The 22,822-nt window shown below is 48.0% G+C and overlaps 1 protein-coding gene across 2 annotated transcripts in view; it reads left to right on the top strand.

Moving 5' to 3' along the window:
• Nucleotides 1-15,233: 15,233 nt before the first annotated feature.
• The window catches only part of WHRN (whirlin), a 91,991-nt gene continuing 84,402 nt past the window's right edge, over nucleotides 15,234-22,822 (top strand). For both annotated transcript variants that reach the window (XM_003586440.6, XM_005210575.5), the window contains exon 1: nucleotides 15,234-16,673. In XM_003586440.6, the coding sequence (XP_003586488.1) occupies nucleotides 16,056-16,673 (618 nt within the window). In that variant the 5' untranslated portion in view covers nucleotides 15,234-16,055. The remainder of the gene's footprint in view (nucleotides 16,674-22,822) is intronic.

Raw genomic sequence — 22,822 nt, 5'->3', positions numbered from 1 at the left:
GTCCAATACCAACTCCCGGAGCCCACCCAAACTCATGTCCATTGAGTCGGTGATGACATCCAACCATCTCATCTGCAGCCATCCCCTTCTCCCCCTGCCCTCAATCTTTCCCATCATCAGGGTCTTTTCAAATGAGTCAGCTCTTCGCATCAGGTGGCCAAAGTACTGGAGTTTCAGCTTCAACATCAGACCTTCCAGTGAACACCCAGGACTGATCTCCTTTAGGATGGACTGGTTGGATCTCCTTGCAGTCCAAGGGACTCTCAAAAGTCTTCCCCAAACTAGTTCATCAGTTTATCCTTTAGGCAAGTGTGATGACAGCTCCCATTTCTTAAGGACACCCCTGTACCAGGCAAAGGTGTTAATCATGCATGGAGCTGGAGGACAAGAGACATGTTGCCCAGTCACTCCTTTTACCCCAGCCAACAGGCAGCAGGTACGTGAGCGAAGCCACCCTAGTTCCTCCAGCTGCCAGTCCTGCTAATGACAGAGCCCAGCAGAGATCAGTTAAGCAACCATACCAGAAGAACTGCCCAGCTGACCCACAGAAGTATGAGCTAAATAAATGATTGCTGTCTAAGGGTAGTTTGTTATGCAGCAGAAACTAACCGATACACTTTTCATACAGAAGTCCGAGAGTTCCTTCAGAGAATGTATCAAGCTGTGGAGCTGCTGGGTTACAGCTTGGGCATGTCTTCAAGCCTATTAGAGATTGCCAAGTAGTTTTCCACAGTCGTTGCGCCAATTTACACTCCCACCAGCCCTGTAGGTGGTACCTCTTGTACCATCCTCTTGCTAATACTCAATAATGTCAGATATTTTGATTTTTGCCAATCTGATAGGTGTGAAATAATGTCTTATTGTTGTTTTAATCTGCAATTTCCTGCTCACAAATGAGCTGGAACATCTTCCCTGACATTTATTGGTTGGATGGGGTTTCTGCATTTTTCCACCTGTTATGGAAAAGATCCCCACTCATTCCTTAAGACGCTCGAAGAAGTAAGGCTTCAATTCCGGAGTACCCTCTCCAACCAACTCTCTTCCACTCCCTTCTCCCTTAAGATTCAGCTCAGGCACTGTCTCTCTAGGAAGCCTTTCCTGACTTCCAGCCCCTCCGTTTGATCAGGCCCTTCTGTGCCAGGCTCGGCTCCTTGCCTCTAAGCACCCACCTCACTGCTGTGTGACTAACTCCCCTCCTTCAGCAGAGGTCAGAGAACCAGGGAATCAGTGTTCTTTCCAGGACCTGCCCTCTCAGCTCAGCGCGGAGCCCTGGGCGGGCTCTGTCCCAAACAGCTCTCCATGGGGAGGGTTCAAAAGGGCAAATTTGAATGAACCTCACAAACCCTGAGACCATATCTTAACCTTTGTTTGTTGTCTTGATGGTTTATAGAGGGGTTGCAAGTTCATCTCACTTTGACTTAGCAATAATAATACTGCTGAATAAATTAATTGTTATTATGTTTATGGCATTTAATGAAGACTAGCCATGTGAGGGGCACTGTGCTTAGCATATTACACTCATTTTATGACTGAATTCTCAGAGACCACACAAGGAAGACAGGTACAATGTTTATGTCCATTTTATAGGCCCAGAAAATGAGACTCTCAGAGGTCGCTGAATCTGGGTTTAATCCAAGATCAGTCTGACTCTACAGCCTGTGTTTTGCTCTTAGTCATGCAGCCGTATTGCATCTATGAACCTGAGATCAAGACGCACAAAAAAGGGAAGTTAGCCCTGCAAACCTTCCATGAGTTTCCACTGCTCAGCCTTCATCGTCCCCTCGTCTCGTTTAAGCTGAGGGAGGTGGGATTGATCACCCTTAGTTCACTCCCACTGTGAAAAGCGGAGTGATTCAGTCACTCGCCCCTGGTTGCACGCTGAAGTGATGCGGAAGCTAGGACTCGAGACCGGAATCCTGAATCTGGATCTTCAGTGCTTGGGACCTGTCGGCCACTACCTCTTTGCAAATGGTCCAGGTGCAGACCTGGGTGAGGGTCCAGGCACCACAGCACTGGAATCGCCCGGAGCCCGTGAGAAGCTCAGAGCGCCGGGTCCCATCTCAGATCTCCATCTGGGGTCTACATTGTAACAGGAACCTGGGAGATTCCTGTGCCTGTGTGTGAGAAGCCCTGCCCAACCAGGCTGCTTGAATTTGAGTCCCTCCGCCACCCGTCTGAGGGAAGGACCCTGAGCAAGTCATCATACTCTTTCAACTTCGGAGGCCCATCCCTAAACTGGGGAGAGTCAAATACTGTAACGCTTGAAACACAGCAACTTTAAACAATTGTTACTAACCACGGGTATCCGTTTCCCAGGCCTGCTGTAACAGAAGACCGCAATGACAATGACAGATGAGTGGCTTAAGAGGACATAAATGTATTCTTTCCCAGTCTGGAGGCCAGAAGCCCCAAATCAAGCCACTGACTGGGTGGGCTCCTGCTAGATGCTCTGAGAGAGGATCCATTCCATCCCGTCTTCCGGCTCTGGTGGCTGCTGGCGACCCACGGTATCCTTGGCCGCTGGCAGCTTACATTCAGCCTCTGCTTTAGCCCTCATCGGGTCTCCTTTCATGTCCCTGTGAGTCAAGTCTCCCTCTTTTCTCTCTTATTAGGACGCCAGTCATTGGGTTTAGGGCTCGCCTTCAGGTTGATCTCATCTCAGGATCTTTAACTTAATTGTGTGTTAGTTGCTCAGTCGTGTCTGACTCTCTGCAGCCCTGTGGACTGTATAGCCCACCAGGCACCTCTGTCCATGGGATTTTCCAGGCAAGAGTATTGGAGTGGGTGGCCATCTCCTTCTCCAGGGGATCTTCCTGACCCAGGGCTTAAACTTGCGTCTTTTGTGTCTCCTGCTTTGGCAGGTGGATTCTCACACTGGAAAGTGAAAGTGAAGTCGCTTAGTTGTGTCCAACTCTTTGTGATCCCATGGATTGTAACCTATCAGGCTCCTCCGACCGTGGGATTCTCTAGGCGGAAATGCTGGAGTGGGCTGCCATTTCCTTCAAAGACCCTTATTCCAAATAAGGTCGTATTCTGAAGTTCTGGGTACACATGAATTTGTGGATGGGGGACACCATTCAACCCACTGCAGCTTGTTATGTGTAGATGAATTGTCAAAAGAGTCCCAATTGTTCCCATCCATAGACAGGCCTTGTGACTTGCTTTGCCGACAGAATGTGGTGGAAATGTGGTTCCGTTCTCTCTCTCTTGGATTGCTGTTTCCAACATAAGAGTCGGGTCAAGTTAGCTGACTGGAGGATGAGCAGTCCACATGGTGCAGAGAAGAGGCCTCTTGGCTGAGGTCAGTACAGCCAGCCAGACTCTAGCTGATTTGCCAGCTGGCCAGAGATGCATATGCGAGCCTAGCCAAAAGCGGCCAAGCAGGCTCAGATCAGCAGAACACTCAGCCCACCCCCCATGAGTACTTATTATTGTATGCCACTGAAACTTTGTGGTTGTTTGTTATGCAATATTATCGTGGCAATTGATAACTGTTATATGACATCATATAAATTTTACAAGTAAAATAGTATAACAGCAAGTTTCAGTCCAGTAGTTGTAATCTCAATAGATTATTCAAATCTCCCTACTATGCAAATTTCAGGAGAACTAAGACTTTTTCTATTTTATTTTCCACTACATCTCCTCTTCTTGGAATAATGCATGGTACTTAGTATTCGTTGCACGGATGGACAAAATCCAGGCTCTGCCTCTTGAAGGTTTAGATTTCTGGCCTCAGTTTTCTTGTCTATTAAACAGGGATAATGCAGAAAGATGGGAGAGCTGACTTGAGTTTTAAATGAAGAAAGCACCATAACGTACCTGATACAGAGTAAGCTCTAAAGAGAAGGAAGTGTTATTTGGAATGCATGCATGCATTCATGCGTGCTCAGTTGCTCAGTTGTGTCTGACTCCTGTGACTCCATGGACTGTGTCCCACCAGGCTCCTCTGTCCATGGAATTCTCCAGGCAAGAATACTGGAGTGAGTTGCCATTTCCTACTCCAGGGGATGTTTCTGACCCAAGGATACAACTTGAGTCTCCTTTGTCTCCTGCATTGGCAGGCAATTTCTTTACCACTGAGCCACCCAGGAAGCCCATTATTTGGAATAGGGAGGTCTTAATCTTTGGGGGTCATGGACAGCAGAATTTAGAGAAACAAAACATTAATACACACACATGGAAAAATATGTGCACAGTTCCAAGGATTTAACAGATGCACTGAAGCACCAGCCCGAGGTTAACAGACCATAGTTTAGAGGTATTTATAAATTATTTGGCTTCCCTGGTGTCTCAGCTGGTAAAGAATCTGCCTGCAACGCGGAAGACTTGAGTTCAATCCCTGGGTTGGGAAGATCCCCTGGAGAAGCGAAAGGCTACCACTCCAGTATTCTGGCCTGGAGAATTCCATGGACTGTATAGTCCATGGGGTCACAAAGAGTCAGACACGACTGAGTGACTTTCAGAAATTATCGGTTGTCTTTTTTATTATGTCCACTATCAGTTCAGTTCAGTCACTCAGTCGTGTCCAACTCTTTGCGACCCCATAAATTGCAGCACGCCAGGCCTCCCTGTCCCTCACCAACTCCCAGGGTTTACCCAGACTCACGTCCATCGAGTCAGTAATGCCATCCAGCCATCTCATCCTCTGTCGTCCCCTTCTCCTCCTGCCCCCAATTCCTCCCAGCATCAGAGTCTTTTCCAATGAGTCAACTCTTCGCATGAGGTGGCCAAAGTACTGGAGTTTCAGCTTTAGCATCAGTCCTTCCAATGAACACCCAGGACTCATCTCCTTTAGGATGGACTTGTTGGATCTCCTTGCAGTCCAAGGGACTCTCAAGAGTCTTCTCCAACACCACAGTTCAAAAGCATCAATTCTTCGGAGCTCAGCCTTCCTCACAGTCCAACTCTCACATCCATACATGACCACAGGAAAAATCATAGCCTTGACTAAATGGACCTTTGTTGGCAAAGTAATGTCTCTGCTTTTGAATATGCTATCTAGGTTGGTCATAACTTTCCTTCCAAGGAGTACCTAATAAATGCTCCATCAGGAGGTGCTGCTGAATGAGTTAGTATTAAAAATGGATCAACTCTCCTGAAATTTTTTAGTCAACGACCATCTCAGCCCATGAGAAGGTCTTCCAGGCCCATCACCTGTAAGGAATGAGGAATGACCTTGGCTTACTCTAACAAGCAAAAATAATAGCACAAGGCCTTCTCCATGAGACCAGCAGAGCCACCGCCCACCATAGTCTCCCTTGGCCACCCTGCCCAACCTCCTTACAATTCAGTAAAAAACTCCTTCCCTCCAACTCCCAAATCAGGACATGATTCTGAGATGTAACTGCAGTCTCCTTGCTACACTGCCTTTTAATTAGGCATCAAAAAGCCCTGGAGATCATACTGCTCCCTTGTAATGGTGTGTTCCAGAAAATGACTGCCATCGAGTTAAATTAAAGAAAGGTTATTCAACTGATTCGTTAGGCATATCCCAGTGGTGGTGGGATAGCATCACCGACTGTCTGGCTATTACTATCATTTACAGAGTGAGGCATGAACACACGTCCTTCTGAAAGATTATTGATGAGACAAACTAATTCTCATGGAATAGTTAGGAGAGGCTGAGAAATCATGTCTGAAATTGGAAGATAAGGGTTTTCACCAATCAGAGGTAGAGGAAGAAGTAGCTAACATGAATTGAGAGTATACTCTTGTGCGCTGAAATGTGTACCCCCAAATTCATACACTGATGTCTTAACCCCAGGAGGTAACATAACTTCAGAATACGACTATGTTTGGAGACAAGGTCATTGAAAAAGTGAATAAGAGGAGATCTTTAGGGTAATCCTGAATCTAATATGCTTTGTGCCCTTACAAGAAGAGGAAATCAACCTTGAATATTCATTGGAAAGACTAGATGCTAAAGCTGAAGCTCCAATACTTTGGCCACCTGATGTGAAGAGCCAACTCACTGGAGAAGACATTGATGCTGATAAAGACTGAAGGCAAAAGGAGAAGGGGGCGGCAGAGGATGAAACGGTTACAGTTAGATAGCACACCAACTCAATGGACACAAATTTGAGCAAACTCTGGGAGATGGTGAAGGACAGGGAAGCCTGGCGTACTGCAGTTCATGGAGTTGCAAAGAATCTGACATGGCTTCGCAACCGAACAACAGGAAGAGGAAATTTGAATAGAGACATGCCAATAGACACAGAGGGAAGACACTGTGAAGATATAGGGAGAAAATAGCTATCTACAAGCCACGGAGAGAGACCACAGAAGAAGCAATGCTGCTGACACCTTGATTTCAGACGTCTAACCTCTAGAATTGTAAGAAAAGAAAGTTCTGCTGTTTAAGCTGCTCAGCCTGTGGCATTCTGTTATGGCAACCCCAGCAAACTAATATATGTGTCATATGGCAGATGAGTGCCTGGCAAATATGATTACATTGAATCCTCATTGCATTCTTTACTATCGGCATTGAATGGACAAGGAAACAGACCAGAGCGGTTAGTCACTTGCTCAAGGTCTTCTCAGCAGGTGAGAGGCAGAACCAGGATTTGAATCCAGCCCAGTCCGACTTCGCTGCCTGCCACCCACTGCTGCATCAAATTTTGAGATGAGGAGACAAGGCAGTCACTAGCCTGCATGAATTTTAAAAGTCCCTTCCAAGGTAAACAGTCTATGGTTTTGTGCACAGACATATTTTTAGCCAGCTCCACTGTCTATCATGCTCTTGAAAGAGTGCCACCTTTGCTGAGAATTCTTTATGAAGTACAAGTGTTGCTATAAATCTTCCAGAGCTGCTGGAGAAGATACGGGATGCTCCTCTAGGAAGATTCAGAATCCGCACCTGCAAATTGATGGCTCTCTATTGCTTTTAGGATATTGTCAAACTCGCCAAACTTAGCTTTCCCTGTTTGTCATGATTCGCCCTTGCCCACCCTGTCTCCAGCCAAATCTCTGGCCACATGCTTGCTGAACCCAACTATACAGAACTTCCTTGTTGTTTCCTGAACAGTCTGCACTCTTTCCTGCCTCCATGTCTTTTTTCATGCTGTTCCTTCTTAGAGTCTCCTTCGCAGCATGCCTACCTGGTGACCCCTGACTCATTCTCCCAGTGTCGCCCGTCACATCTCCCCTCTTTCAGGAAGCCTTCGTGACTTCACCTGGAAGAATCAGGGCTTCCTCCTCTGGGCACTTGCTACACTTTGCCCATTTTCTTTGTGACGGACACCTCCTAAGGTGACTCCCACAGTGAGTCACGCCCTTTTACGTTCCTCACCCCATCACTGTGCTCAGAAACACTGACTGGCTTTTCTAAGCAACAATATATGGTGAAACTGACAGTGAACCATTCCCTTGATTAGGTTACCTTTTATGACAAAGATAATGGTTTGGCAGTCCTGAGATTACCTGACACTGTAAAAGCCTTGATTTTAGTCTAGGCTCTAGCCTAGTCTTAGTGGACTAGAGACAGAGATTTCTCTGCTAGCTTTGCAGATGTCAGCTGCCCTAGTGGGCCACGTGCAAAGGAGCTGTGACTGACGTCTAGAATCAGAGAGAAATCCCCAGCCAACAGTTAGCAAAAAGGTGGGGCCTTTTGACCCTAGCAAAAAGGCACGGTCACAAAAGATAAACTCTGTCATCAGCTGATTGAGTTTGGAAGTGGATCCTTCCCTAATCAAGCCTTCGAATGAGAACACAGCCCTGACGACACCTTGGTTGCAGTCTTTCGAGATACTGAGCAGAGGAACCAGCTAAACCAGACTCCTGATCCCTGGAAACTATGAGATAATAAATGTGTATTGTTTAAACTCCCAGGTTTGTTATAATTTGCTACATGTTGCTAAGTCACTTCAGTCCTGTCCGACTCTGTGCAACCCCGTAGACGGCAGCCCACCAGGCTCCTCCGTCCCTGAGATTCTCCAGGCAAGAACACTGGAGTGGGTTGCCATTTCCCTCTGCAGTGTATGCATGCATACTAAGTTGCTTCAGTCGAGCAATAGATAATAACTAGGACACTGTTACAACACATGGCCAGTATTATTCTTTATGTATTATTCCCAAGTAGATGGGAGCCATGCAAGCAAGAATTAGAGCTCAGGTCTTTCAGCCCCACTCGGTGCTTGGCACATAGTAGGTACCTGATATATGTTTGTTGAATGAATGAATAAGTGTGATCTTTAAGGATCCACTTTATTTTTAAAACATCACTATAATTCTGGGATGTTGGAATTCCATGTACTGTTACCTTCATAGAAGGTCAATAAGAATATCAAATTTCCAAAGAACAAAGAAGAATGCAGACAGCAAGCATTCTTCTGTAACAGTTACAGATTCTCTGACACAATTTGCCAAGCAGTTGGGCGCACTGGGCCCTGTAAATGTAATAACAATGTCTGTCAAGTGTCTTTGAAGATGGTCAAAGTCAAGGGCAAAAAATCACAGAACTTGCTGAAAGGCAGCTAAGACCATTAGCTGCTATTTGAAACCTGGAGGCAAGGTGACGTTATGAGCCTCAAACCAGTCAGAGGAAGAGTCATCAGTCAGTCATGGAGACAGAATTCTAAATCTAAATCTGCTCAGATCCTCCAGAAAACTCTTCAAGTCTCCCCCTTGTCCTTGTCTCCCCCTCCCTTTCTCTTCTTCTGCCCTAGAAAGAAAAACTCAATTCTTAGAACTAGAAAAGCCGGCTGATCCCTACCTCCAGGCTCCTCATTGTACAGATGGAAAGACTGAGGCACGGAGAGAAAGGATTTGATCAACAACGTACAGAGGGTCCTAAGAACAGTGTTCTGTTTCAGAATTTGCAGAAGACTGTGGAGTTAAAAATAGAAACACAGGAAACAAAAAGTTTCCTTGAGAAACAGTGAGGAACTGAGTCAGTTAACCGGAAATTCAAAGCACCTAGCTTTTAAAAACAAAAAGCTTTAGGAGATCGATACAGGTAAGGCACGCTAAGGAGTTACTTTCTCAAAGCAATTCTTATAGCAGCCCCAAACTGCCCTAGTCCCAGGCACCAAGCTACCTGCTTTACATGCATGAAAAGGCATGGAAAGTTGGAAAGTTGAAAAGGCATCACCAGCCTTCCAACTATTCCTTTTTTTTTTTTAAGCTGTTTTTATAGCTGTTTCTTTATTTTTTAATAAATGAAGAAACTGAGGCTCCTAGAGGTGACCTGATTCCTCCAGGGTTACACAGCAGGAATAACTGAACTCAGCCTGTCTGTAGTACTGATCCTTTGCTGTAATGCCAAAGGAAGCTACAGAGAAGGGGCTGCCAGCTGGGGAGTCTGGTCTGGGACCCTCATGCCAGGGCTCATCACGCTCCGCCTCCAGCCACCTAATAGTACACTTAATGCATGAAACACAACAGCTCTCGACTGCTCCAGGAGGGCAGGAACCATGGTGATCTTGTTCCTACTGGGTCTCCCAGAACAGTTCCCTGGCAGAACAGAGGACGAGCTAAGAACAGTTGTTTGAATGATGAATGATGGACAGAGTGAAGGCATGAACTGGATGTTCCAGTTAACACGAGACGTGTGCATAGAGAAGATGTTTTCGCTGGGGGCTCCTCCAATCTGAACCAAGCTGATGTTTGGAGTGAGTGTCCCTGTGTTAACCAATATATAATCCTCTGATTAAAGAAGCTCTTCCAGACCTCATAGCAATCGGATTACACACAGCACTCCTGATAAGGTCACTTCCACTCTTTTGCCTCTTTCCAGCCGACAGATCAGCTCCCTGCCGTTTATTATTGCCATCACAGTTCTCTGTTTCCCCAAAGCTGTGTGAGAAAAGTGAGTCTCAATTTCATCTATCTTAATACGAGGTACAGTGAGAGTAGGTAGTGAGCTGACATGGTGGGTGGCTAACTGCCCAGACCTTGGAGAAACCACTTCATAGCTCAGACACTCAGTTTTCCTCATCTGTTAAGTGGGGACAATAATATCCGTTTCACAGAATCCGTCATGAGGATTGAAAGAAATGCCTGTAAAGGGCTGAGCTCTCTGGAAGCACTCAGTAAATTTTCCTTTTAGTTACAGATGAGAAAGCCTGGGACAGACGGCTCTAGCTGCCACTGGGACTGTGGACAAGACAATGACCTCCTCTGACCTTGGTTGTCCTATCCATAACCAACGGCGGCAGAGGGAGAGAACTAAGGATGCAGTCAACAGTGATCACTGAGCACCTGCTGTGTGCTTGTCCTTTAGCTGAGCACTGCACACAGAGGTAAACCAGCTCTGGTCCTATTCTTGAGCACCTCCTGTGCGGTAAGAGCTTTACCCAAGATGCATGCCAAGCCTTGTGGGAGTGCCTATTACATGCCAGGCAGGGTGGTAAGTACTTTGCATACCTGAGTTCCATCGATATTCATTGTAACACTGATGCCAGTGTCACTGATCCCATTTTACAGGAAAGGGCACCCAGGCACAAAAGCCCTCCAGTGACTTGCCCAAGGTCACACAGGTAACAACTATCAGAGACGGGCTTTGAACCTGGAGATCAGCGCTGTGCTCTAATGCCTTTCCAGCGCAAACATCACATGATTCTCTGTTACCATGAGACAGACTCTGGAGATTATATCCAGGCTAAGATAAAGACTTATATCTCTTTTCTTTTCCTGATGCTTTGTTCTTTCTCTTTTTCTCACCTCTCTCTTATCTCCTGGCACTTCCACCAACATTGTCTGTATTATCTACCAGTCACAGAGGTGAACGTGTCCCTTTTCTCTGCTGATTTCATACTCACTGCAGGGAAGAGACAGGCTGAGGTCTTGGAGCAGAAGTCATGACTTGGCTTGCTACTCTCCTTTTTTTTACGGATCCCAGAGCTGGGAGAGGCTCCCTAGGATGCCCTGAACTGAATGGCTTTGAATATCTTCCTCCTGTGTCCAGGCTGAGAGCCCCGGGGGTCCTCCAAACCTCTCCATCTCCATCTCTCTGAATGATACTTTTAAAAACTATTTATTTATTTATTTCTGGCTGTATTGGGTCTTCGTTGCTTTGCATGGGCTTTCTCTAGATGCGGCAGGCAAGCAGGGGTTACTTTGCATCGCAGTGCCCAGAATTCTCATTGCATAGCTTCTCCTGTTGCAGAGCACTGGCCCTAGAGTGCAGGCTCAGTAGTTGTGGCACAGAGGTTCAGTTGCTCCGAGGCATGTGGAATCCTCCCGAACCAGAGATCGAACCCATGTCCCCTGCGTTGGCAGGTGGATTCTTATCTGCTGCGCCACCAGGGAAGTCCTCTCAAGGATATCTTTTTATCATCCCCCCACTTATTCTCTCCACCACAAACTGTCAGCTTACCAACCAAGAATCATTAGGATGTGCCTTATTTTTAAACTTCTGACATTCCCAGCCCTACTTTCAAGAAGATGAGGTCTTTATGCCATTCCCATTGGGGGCCTTTTAGCATCTTTGAACCAGACAGGTGACAGGCTGCATGGCACAGTGATTGAGTAAGAACCCTAGAGTCAAATAGCCTGGGTTCAAATCCCAACTCTTTCATTAGCTACCTCTGTAACCTTGGGGATAGATAGCCATGTCCCTACGTCTCAGTTTTCTGTCTTTTTTACAAGGATGATGGTGGTATCTTTTTTTTTTTTTTTTACAGAATAATTGGGAGATTCAGTGAGTTAAAATGTTTACAAGTATTTAAAACAGTGCCTGGCACTCAATAAACATTTGCTCTATTTTTTTATATGTCCCATGGGAAATGCATCTCAAATGAAATGAATCTCTATTGACTTCTAAGGATATGTTTCAGTAGATAAGAGGGAAGGGCGGGGGGAAGCGCCAAATGACTATAAAATAGAAAAAGAATTTAAAAATTGTTATTGAAAAGAGGAGAAACTGACAACGGCAGGCCTCCTTGTGCACTGCGTCACGTTTTCACTTACCGCACAGGATGTGGTATTTACAGCTGTCCTCAGGAGAGACAGGGAAGGCTTAGAAACTTCATTTTGCAATTGAGCAGGGAAGCCATTTGCCATGGGTCACTCAACTAGTAAAGGGACATTATGAAGTTGAAACCACGTTTTCTGCCCAATATTTAGGGTGCAATTTAATATGTTGTCTCTTGGTTAAAACAAACGCATGAGAAATAAACAACCAAAAATTCAGTTCCACACAAACAACTTGTCAGTTGAAGACAAGTCAGTCTTCTTCCCTCTGCCTTTTCAACCACACCAGTGTGTCTGAGTTTCCCGGAACATCCACAGGAGAAGGGCAGTGATTTGCCAGAGTTAGGGAATGACAGTGGACTATACAAAAAGGCGCTTTGGTGAAGACAGCCAAAGGAAGCCTGCAGCGGATACCGGAAAATTTTATTTTCCTTCTGAAGAGGGCAGTATGCAACCAAGGCCAGGTCTGCTCAAGTACTCAGGATTTCCTTCCAGGTCTTCAAGGCCGGAGGCTGGGCAGCCCTCAGGAGCCCAGGCATCTTGGGTTTCCAAGAGCTTATTTCTGAACAACAAACACATCTTCAGACATGAAATAGGATTCTTGAGGTTTGAGCACAGTTACACACTGCCTTGTATCCAAGAGTACACAGGGCAAACTGATACGAAGGAGGTTTTGCAAGATGGATGGAAGAAGACCCAGTGAGTTCTTTTTCCATGTCCTTGAACTTGTCTGCCCCCCCTAATCAGCCTCTATGACTAAGCAATAGCCCAGCATCCCAGATGGGTTTCTGATGTTTGCAGAAGAAGGTGTTGCTTTTCCTACTCAAACGTGTGTGCAACAGTAGTTTCTGCTGCCTAAAGCAAAGTACCTTCTTGCAAATATCCTTTGCACAGAAATAAAATGTGGGGAATGGGGATCTTAGCTCCTGGAATGCATTTATCAAGCCAATCACAGTAATTATAATTAGAACACAAACTAAGTGAAAGCCTAGCATGAAATACATTTGCAGAAAACCTGAACTGCATACAATTAAGCCCTGGTTGGTGGCATTTTGAGGTTTGCCATTAATATATTTTAGGGGTGAGCGAGATTGATTTTTTAAAAACTATCTTTGGCTAGTTATATCAAAGCCTTCAATGAGAAAGAAGAATGCACATTATGAACTGCTCTAACAGAGCTGCCAGATGGATGTCCAAGGTAGCTTAACTGGCTGTTTAGACACCCTGTCTGGCTTCCCTGGTGGCTTGGTGGTAAAGAATCTGCCTGCCAATGCAGGGGACATGGGTTCGATCCCTGGTGTAGGAAGATCCCACATGCGGCAGAGCAATTAAACCTGTGTGCCACAACTACTGAGTCAGAACTCTAGAGCCCATGAGCGGAAACTGCTGAAGACCGCATACCTAGAGCCTGTGATCTGCAACAAGAGAAACCACTGCCCTGAGAAGACTGCGCACCACGACTGGAGAGTAGCCCCTGCCCCGAAGAAGGACTCGCGCAGCAACAAAGACCCAGCACAGCCAGACACAAAAGAAACACATAAATCTTTAAACAGACACCCTTTCACATATGTTCTTTGGGCATTAATTTAATCGAGGCCTGTTTTAGGGAAATGAAGACAATTGGCAATTTGAGGGGGATAATGTATAAAGAAAGCTGAATGCCGAAGAATTGACACTTTTGAACTGTGGTGTTGGAGAAGACTCTTAAGAGTCCCTTGGACTGCAAGGAGATCCAACCAGTCCATCCTAAAGGAGATCAGTCCTGGATGTTCATTGGAAGGACTGATGCTGAAACTCCAATACTATGGACACCTGATGCGAACTGACTCATTGGAAAAGACCCCGATGCTGGGAAAGATTGAAGGCGAGAGGAGAAGGGGACAACAGAGGATGAGGTTGTTGGATGACATCACCAACTCGATGGACATGAGTTTGAGTAAGCTCTGGAAGTTGGTGATGGACAGGGAAGCCTGGCATGCTGCAATCCATGGGTCTTCGAAGAGTCAGACATGACTGAGCGACTGAACTGAACTGAACTGAATATAGCTTCAGTTCCCAGCCTTGGTTTCAGAAATGCTCTAAACCTACAGAGCTGAAAAATCCCTCCATGGTTCCCCGTGGTCCAGAAAAGAAAATCCGTTCCCTTCATTCAGGTGTCAGCTCTTTGACTGATAAAGTCCTGGCCATTTTCTCTTCCCCTAAACCTGGGCTCTCTCAGCCGTTGCAACAACTTATCATTCTGATTTTTAACTTTATTTATGTGGGCTTTCTCCCCTACTAGACGATAACCTCCTTGAGGTAATAGATTTCATCTTTTTAACTAGAGTCTCCAGCACTCAGCACAAGAGTCAGGACAGAATGAGTGCCCTTAGATTATATTTGAGGGAGGGGGTACCTTGGAGAATCTTCCCATTTGTCTTGGGATGGAAAGGAACGGAATAGTTTTTCCCCAACACTCTTAAAACACATTTTTTAAAGTGTTTGAGATAACTGTAGATTCACACACAGTTGTAAGGAATAATACACAGACGTCCCATGCGCCCTTCCCCTAGTGTCCCCTAATGCTGACAAGATCACAGCTCTGATCTTGACACTGATAAAATCCACCCACCTTATTTGGAACTTGAAATATTTTGTGTAAAACTTTAATATTTTATGTTTTATACTTTTATATTTCATATGCCCATGTGTGTGTGTGTTGTCCACTTTATATTTGTGAAAACGTTTTTCCTACCTACTGAATATAGGGCAGGGGTCCAGTCTGATCTAGCCTTGCATTGGAGTTTGACCCCACAGATACCGAATATGCTTGAATAGACAGATCTCTTGCACACAGTAGGTGCTCAACAATCGTCCGTATAAACACATGAACTTGAATGTTAGTGCGTGCAAGAAGGGACCTCAAGGCTTTAAGGTAGAAAACTGAGCCTGAGGCATTTAACATTTTAGGGGCAAGATGTTGGTTATTTTCCCAGAGTTGTGAATTAGCTTACTGGCCAGTTGCTCCAAAGCGATCCAGATGACCATGCCTCGATCGTGGAAGAGAACAGTTTTTGAGGTACACCCTTCCCCCCCGGCCACCTGCTGGAGAAGTGGGGGTAACTCTCATCAACCCTGGAGCTCCTCCCACCCCTAACCCCCACTTTCACCCCTTTCTTCCCTGGGGCTAGACTGTTTCACCCCGTCTCCAGGCAACCGCCAGGCGCGAGGCGGGACGTCATTTCCTGAAGAGCCCGCGCGGGGCGGGGGGGAGGGTAGAGAGGGGGAGGGGCAAGGGGCGGGGCCTAGACTGGGCTGGCGACGGCGACGGCGACGGCGTCGGAACTCACTGGAAGATCGGCCCCGGGCGGCTCAACAGTTCTCAAAGTCCCGGCTCGCGGCCGCGCGGCTCCGTCTGCGCGCGGGCGGTGCAGGGGCGCAGGTGTCCCCGGGCTGTTTGCATCCCGGGGCTGCCTTGGACATGCCTCGCACCCCCTGCCGGACGTCCGCGCGGCTCCACCGGCTGCGATCCTAGAGACTCCGGGTCTAGAGCGCCCCCACCCCAATTTATGACTTCGGGGTCCCCCAGCCCGAGAGGAACAGGCGTCCCGGCTGGGGGAGCCCCGGGTATGGTGTGACGGGGCGGTCGGCTTTGCTGCACCCCTCCTCCCGGCTCTGGCCACTCGTGGTCTCTGTGCCCCTCAGAATGTAGCTGCTCTCTCCTCGTCCCCTCGGACTCCAGCCGCAGTCTCCGCGACCTCCGGGCTCCAGCCGCCAACTCCTTGTCCCTGGGGACCCCGCCGCCGTCTCCGCCTTGCCGGGACTCCAGCCGCTGTCTCCGCGTCCTCTGGACTCCAGTTTCGCGACCCCCTCGGTCTTCGCGCGCCTGGGAATCTAGCATTGGTCTCCGCGATCCCGCCCCGGGATTAAGGCACCGTTTCCGTGCCCTCCAAACCTAGACTCCAGCCTTCTCCAGGTCTTCCCGGATCCAGCCCCTGTCTCGGCAATCCCCCGGCGCCCCCCCACCCCGCCATCCTCAGCTCCCAGACCCAGACTCCAGCCGCGATCTCCGCGCTCCCGGGATCCAGCTGTCGCGCCAGTGCCGGCGAGTGCCGCGGGTGTCCCACCGCGCGCCCCGATTCCGCCCGGGCCTCGGCGGGGAGATGAACGCGCAGCTGGACGGCCTGTCGGTGGGCTCGTCCTCCACCGGCTCGCTGGGCTCGGCGGCTGGGGCGGGCGGCAGCGGGGGCGCGGGGCTGCGACTGCTGTCTGCCAACGTGCGCCAGCTGCACCAGGCGCTGACCGCGCTGCTGAGCGAGGCGGAGCGGGAGCAGTTCACGCACTGCTTGAACGCCTACCACGCGCGCCGCAACGTCTTCGACCTGGTGCGCACCCTGCGCGTGCTGCTGGACAGCCCGGTCAAGCGGCGCCTGCTGCCGATGCTGCGGCTGGTCATCCCGCGCTCCGACCAGCTGCTCTTCGACCAGTATACGGCGGAGGGCCTCTACCTGCCCGCCACCACCCCCTACAGGCAACCCGTCTGGGGCGGCCCCGACGGCGCGGGGCCCGGGGAGGTGCGCCTGGTGAGCCTGCGGCGCGCCAAGGCCCACGAGGGCTTAGGCTTCAGCATCCGCGGGGGCTCGGAGCATGGCGTGGGCATCTATGTGTCGCTGGTGGAGCCGGGCTCTCTGGCCGAGAAGGAGGGGCTGAGAGTCGGGGACCAGATTCTGCGTGTCAACGACAAATCCCTGGCCCGAGTGACCCACGCTGAAGCCGTCAAGGTAGGGCTCTGATTTGGGATTGACTTCGGGGCAGAGTGGCGAAGCACCTCATATTAGTAGTAACTCCATGCTGTGTGTCCTTAGCCAAATCGCTTGACCTTTCTGGGCCCCGTTTTTCTTAAAAGTATTTCCTTAAAACACGAACATCTAGGGTTTTTTGAGCAAATAGATACCAGGCACTTGGGACATAGTGATGGGCGAAAAGACAGGGACCCTGCCTTCATGGGGCATAAAGGTTAGTGTGCGGGAGACAGGCGTTATCAAACGCTCCTGCAAAGGTATGATTCCCACAAAGTGGGAAAAGGATTCTTATGAGCTTTAAAAGAGGTACTGTGTCTGCTCGGCATATGGTTAGTAATCAGTGGGCGAGCTCCCCTTCTGCTGTTGTTATTCTCATTATTCTGGAGGCTTTTGCTCCTGAAAGTTTTGTGAACTCCAGAGTGGTCCAAGGAGGCTGTGCTGGTGAGCCACTGAGGTCTGGCCTGACCTTCTGTTTACGGACCAGGCTGTGTATCCTGGGACAGGTCCCTCAGAACCTCTGGTTCTCCATTTGGACCGTAAGTGTCCCTAGCCTTGATGGGGTGTTTGCCTGAATGCCAAGAATGAATCTCCCACCCCCTGGAGAGTGGTTGTGCTTTTTGTGTCTGTTAATTGAGAAAAATAACCTCATGGCAACTAACTCTTAGGAATTTAACATGCTCTTTAAAGGACTGTGTGTGTTTGCTAATCTCACGCCCAGGGCTGTTGAAAATCAGTTGAAGTATGGGACAGTGTTTGGTTTATGTGTGGATTCAGCGATGCTTTGCAGGTGCATGCCCTGCGCATGCGCGCGAACACACACACACACACACACACACACACACACACACACACACACACACACACACACACACACACACACACACACACACACACCCACCCCCCCCCCACCCACCCACCCACCCACCTTTGTGTCAAGAAGTGAAGAGTTTTGGGGAAAAGGAACAGTGGCACAGTTTGCTTCTGCAAGGAAAATGCTTCCCAGGGGATTGGGCAGGCTTCTGACCCAGCTTCTCACCACCCATCCCTCATCCAAGTCTCTGGTCCCCTCCATGCAGGTGTTTGGACTCCAGTGGAGGGACCGCAGGCTGCTGGGAAACACTCAGGCAGCAGAGGTCCCTGGGCTGTTTCCCGTGTCTGTTAATGACCTGTGACCAGGTGCCTCTAGAGCTCATTTCCTGACTGTTCACCCCGGGCACAACCATCCTCTGACCTTGGCTTCCCTCTGCTTCCTGACCTATCTGCCCCTCAGGGAGGCCCCTGAGGATTTTAGAAACTTCCCTGCTGCTCCCAGAAAAAAGGCTGACGAGTTCACACTGCTTGGGGGTACTGAGGATAAAGCTCCCTCTGGGTTTCCAGCAAACATCCTCCTCTCTGTCTCCTCCCCACCCCCCAACAGTTCATCTCTTCCCATTATCTGACATTCCACGTATTTTAAAAAAAGAAATAGTCCATTAGCCTTTGATCCTGAAAGGTCTGGAGTTCCCAGATGACAAATTTTTACTTGAAAGATATTTGATCCAATGGTCATTTATAAACGTGGATTCAATTTTAGTGGCAGTTTAAAAGGACTCGGGTAGCTTAATCGTCAGGAGGTGATAGACTTGGGAAAGGCCTCAGGAAACCTGGGCGTTAAGAACACCAAGTGCCCCTTCAGTTCCCACCCCAGACTCAGCCACGCCTCTGGCCTCTGAGGCTGGAGACGCTCCAGAGTTTCCGTTCTGCCCTCCCCATCTGTCGATGGCGCCCTGCATCTTCTCCCCAACCTCCCTCCACTACACCAAAGTGCTGCTGCCCCCGGGCACCAGGCCTTCGCTAGTGTGTTTATTCTTGTTGCCTCCGGAGTCAGACCTAAACTCACTGGGCATAGCTTTTGAAGCTCCAGAACTCTCCTTGAGGAAGGGAGGGGTTGATCAGAGCGGAACAGCCCTTGGACAGGTGGGAGCCAGTGGGAGCCAGGCAGTTCCTTGTCCCTGAAACTTTCCCTGCACAGGCTGGGGAACACCATCCTCTTAGGTGACCCGCTTCCTCCCGGCCAACGCCAGACGTGTAACCTGCCTGGAACACACCCCTTTGGACCCTTCAGAAGCAACAGACAAATGAGCAGCTCTGTGTCACCTTAACTCCAGGGACGAGAGGGGGACGGACTTTCCATGGGTGGAATTTAAAACGGAGGAGGCGGAACCTCATCTTGGAGGCCTCAGGAGCCCTAGGCATGCGGGATGGGCGGGGATTTCAGGGACAGTTTAGAACACGTGCAGCTATTGACACATTTCCGCAAAATTCAGGGTGCAGAGTCCCCTTAACTGAAAGTCCCCCAGCTTCTCTAAACTGGGAGGCCCCAGTTTGCTGCCCTTAATCAGGATTTCTGCACTGCCAGCCCCTCTTTAAAAGCTATGGTGTAGGGATTTTTTAACTTCGGGTTTTATTCAAATGGCATCAGTGTTTCTGCTTCTGTCCTTTTCCTGTTCCAGGATACCACATTGCCTTTAGTAGGAGATATGTTTTCCTTTGTCCTCTTCAACTGTATTCATTTATTTTTTGCTTCCTCCCACAGTTTTATTGAAGTGTAACTAACTGGCAAGTAAAAACTGTATATATTTAAGGTGTGTTGTTGCATGCTAAGTTGCTTCAGTCATGTCCTGACTCTTTGCGACCCTATGGACTGTAGCCTGCCCCGCTCCTCTGTCAATGGGATTCTCCAGGCAAGAATACTGGAGTAGGTTATTTAAGGTATACAATGGAATATGGGATATTTGATCACCTTTATATTGCAAAATGATGACCACAATTAAGCTAATTCACATATCCATCACTTTACATGTTATTTTATTTCTGTGGTAAGAACACTTAAGATGTAAACACTTAGAAAATTTTAAGAATACAATTTAGAATTATTATTAATAAATGTGGTCACCTTGCTGTGCATGAGATCCCCAGAAGCTACTCATAACTGGAAGTTTCTACCAATATCTCCCGTTTTCCACCAACCCTAAACCCTGGTAACCACCATCCTCCTCTCTGCTTTCGTGAGCTCAACGTTTTTATATTCCATTTATAATTGAAATCATACAATATTTTTCTGTGTCTGGCTTGTTTTACTTAGTATGTCCTCCATGTTCATCTGTGTTGTCACAAATGGCAAGATTTCCTTTTTTAGTGGCTGAATAATATTCCATTGTGTGTAAATATATGCCACCTTTACCTTCTCTGTTCACTGTCAGTAGACACTTGCCTATTGAGGCAATATGGCTTCAGTCTTAAATCTTTATTTTTCTTCTGCAGGTAGAAAGGGGGAAAAGATCCTCTGAGCTTCTCAAAGGAGAGATTGTGCGCGTGCACACCTGTGTGTGTGTGTGTGTGTGTGTGTGTCAAAAGAAAATTAAATTTTAGAAATCAGGTTACTTAATAGTTTATGAATCAGAGAGGGTCACCTCCTCTCAGTGAACAGAGGAGATTGAATATACAAAGGTTCTTCCACTTCTCTGTCAGACAAATCAAGTATCCACCATTACAGCGAATTTAAGGAGGACTTTATCCTCTGTCTGCTGAAGCTCCCAGCCCTCTCTTGAAGCCTATTTGCTAAATCAGCAGTGACAGGCGCAGATAAGGCAAGCCATTTACTATTTGCAATTATGTTGAAACGTTGGATTTTTGAGAAGTCTATCTTGAACGAACAGGAGCCAAGCCAATACTAACAAAAAAGAAGACCTTTCAAAGATTTTCAGCCAAAAATGCTTGATAAATTGGCCATGAAGTCCCCAGGCCAAGGATGCTGTATTGGACTCTGCGGCACATTTGCTGTGTGACCTTGGGCCAGTCACGGACCCTCTCTGGGTCCTGGGTGGATGAGCCAGGGACTGCCCAAGGTCCCTTCCAGCTCAGACAATCTGTGGTTTGCTTCATATGTACCACCCAGAAGGCATTTAGGAGTCTAATTCGGCGGGGGTTTCTTTGTTTTTTTGGAATTGCTTTCGTTTAAGGCAGAGTAAAGGAAGTTGGCTAAGGATTGGGAGACAAGAATCTTGGCACTCTTGGGTAGCCTGCTACGAAATTAAAAAAATGGTGGGTTACACATTGTGCTGATAGGAACTTGACCGCTCTCCTCAGCCCAGGAACACTAGCCCTTGTGACATTCCAGGGTACATGAGAAAGCGACAGTTAGATTGTGGCACACACAGCACCACCCTGCGAGTATTCAAAATCAAATTCACTCGCCCGCTTGGCTTGCTTTCTGAGTCCCTGATTCATCGGGTAGTAGAAAGGGAGGGGTATCTATGTGTTACTGGGATGTGTGTATGAATGCCTGTGTTTCATCTCGATAAAAATTAAACAGCTTTATTACAGTCTCTGAATTTCCACCCCCCACCACCGCTGGGTACATCCAAGGAGCATATTAGAATTTGAAATGTTCCAGAAGTTTAAAGCAGGGGCTGGCCCTTTCATTTAATTAGAGTTATCCCACCCCCCCTTCCTTTGCATAATAACCCAGGGAGAATCTGCCCACCCTCCCTTCCTTTGCATAATAACCCAGGGAGAATCTGCCCATAATAATATGTTATTGTATTTGGTCCGGCACATTCTCAACGACACATTTGTCATTTTCACATTGTACACGGTTAGCTGAAGCCATGACAAATTATTGCTGCTTCCAACTTGGTGTCTGAAACGCAGCTCCTCCTTCCCTATCTCATTCCTGTCTTCCAGTTTGGAAAACCCTGGCTAATGTGTTCATGGGGACACACAGACTTTCCTTTGGCCCTGCATTCATTCTTGGGTCCTCTGAGTCCTGCCAGCCATGACATGTTGAAAGCTCACTATTAATAAAACCTTTATTGAATAGATGTTTGCTTGCTGGATCCAGAGTGTGATGCAGTACCTTGAGAGAGTCCATTTCTTTAATTTAACCTTATGTATTTATTTGGCTTAAGTAGATCCTGAAGGCTTTAGAAAATGATGGTGCCTTTCAACTGGTTATTTACTGTTCAAATCAAAGAAACATTTTGCATAGTAGAAGAGAACACTTTTTTTTTCAGAATTGTTATTTTTATAGTAGACGATTCCTGCCTCCTGACTTAAGCTGGACAGGAAAGAGATATAGTAATCACTCCAGCGCCAGCTTCTTGTTTCTCTGTCACCCCACCCCCTCCCGACCAACGGCAATGTTTATTACCTGCCACAGATTCATCGTGTGGATGGAGCTGCAAAGATAAGTATGATCCTTTAACCCTCGACCAATTGGATTCTGTCCGTGTTCTTGCCTCCCACCTCTGCCTGCCTCCAGCCACACGGCACACAGCCTGTATGCACCTGTCAAACGCTCGCAGCCCCTCGCCTGCCTGTCTGCTCGTGCTCACCGCACACAAGCTTCTCCGAGCCGTAATCCCCCCGCCGTCCTTCAGAGGGCTTTGCACTGAAGCAGTCATCCATGGGGATTAGGCTCCAACTGGCTTTCCCGCAAGGTTCTTTGATGACCTGGAAGGACAGCGTCTGGTCTCCACCGTTTAGGGACTCCAGACCAGAGGCTCTGATGGGAAGAATGGCATTTCATGGCCAGAGGTAGCTGGAGGCTGCAATACAGATCTTTCAAAGCCAATTCTTTTTCTTTCTGTTTCTTTAAAAACCCCCAAGCAAGAAACTGATGTTAACGTAGAGCTCACAAGGACTTCTAATTGCGCCCCCCAGGGTGGGGGCCACCTTTTCAAGATTCCTGGGCTGCAGACGTTGTCATTTTACTTTTCCAGCAGGGCGGATGGAAAGGGCGCAAAGAGCAGGAAACAGACTCTGCATTCCACTCCCGTGCACTCCTGGCGTCACTGCAGGAGGCAGCCCCCTGGGGCTTGTATTTTAACTTTGCATCACCGGAACTCTGTCGGGAAGAGAAGAGGCTTAGTGTGTGCCTACACTGCTTCATGCTTTCTGCCTCCCAGGGGAGGCAGGGAAGTCGGGAGCCTGGTGCTCAAGGAGGTAAAACTGACTAGGCTGGAGTCACCAATGGGATCAGGACTTCAGTGGCCCTTTTTCCTTACCTCCCTACCCTGGAACTCAGCCCTAGGGTTAAACAGCCATCCGCATAGAAGGCAGTGCCAGCCCCCTGCTGGAAGGCAGGC

Source organism: Bos taurus, chromosome 8 (assembly GCF_002263795.3).
Source record: "Bos taurus isolate L1 Dominette 01449 registration number 42190680 breed Hereford chromosome 8, ARS-UCD2.0, whole genome shotgun sequence".
Taxonomy (NCBI): Eukaryota; Metazoa; Chordata; class Mammalia; order Artiodactyla; family Bovidae; genus Bos; species Bos taurus.
The sequence above is the reverse complement of the archived record's forward strand: the minus strand, read 5'-3'. Positions and strand labels throughout refer to the sequence as shown.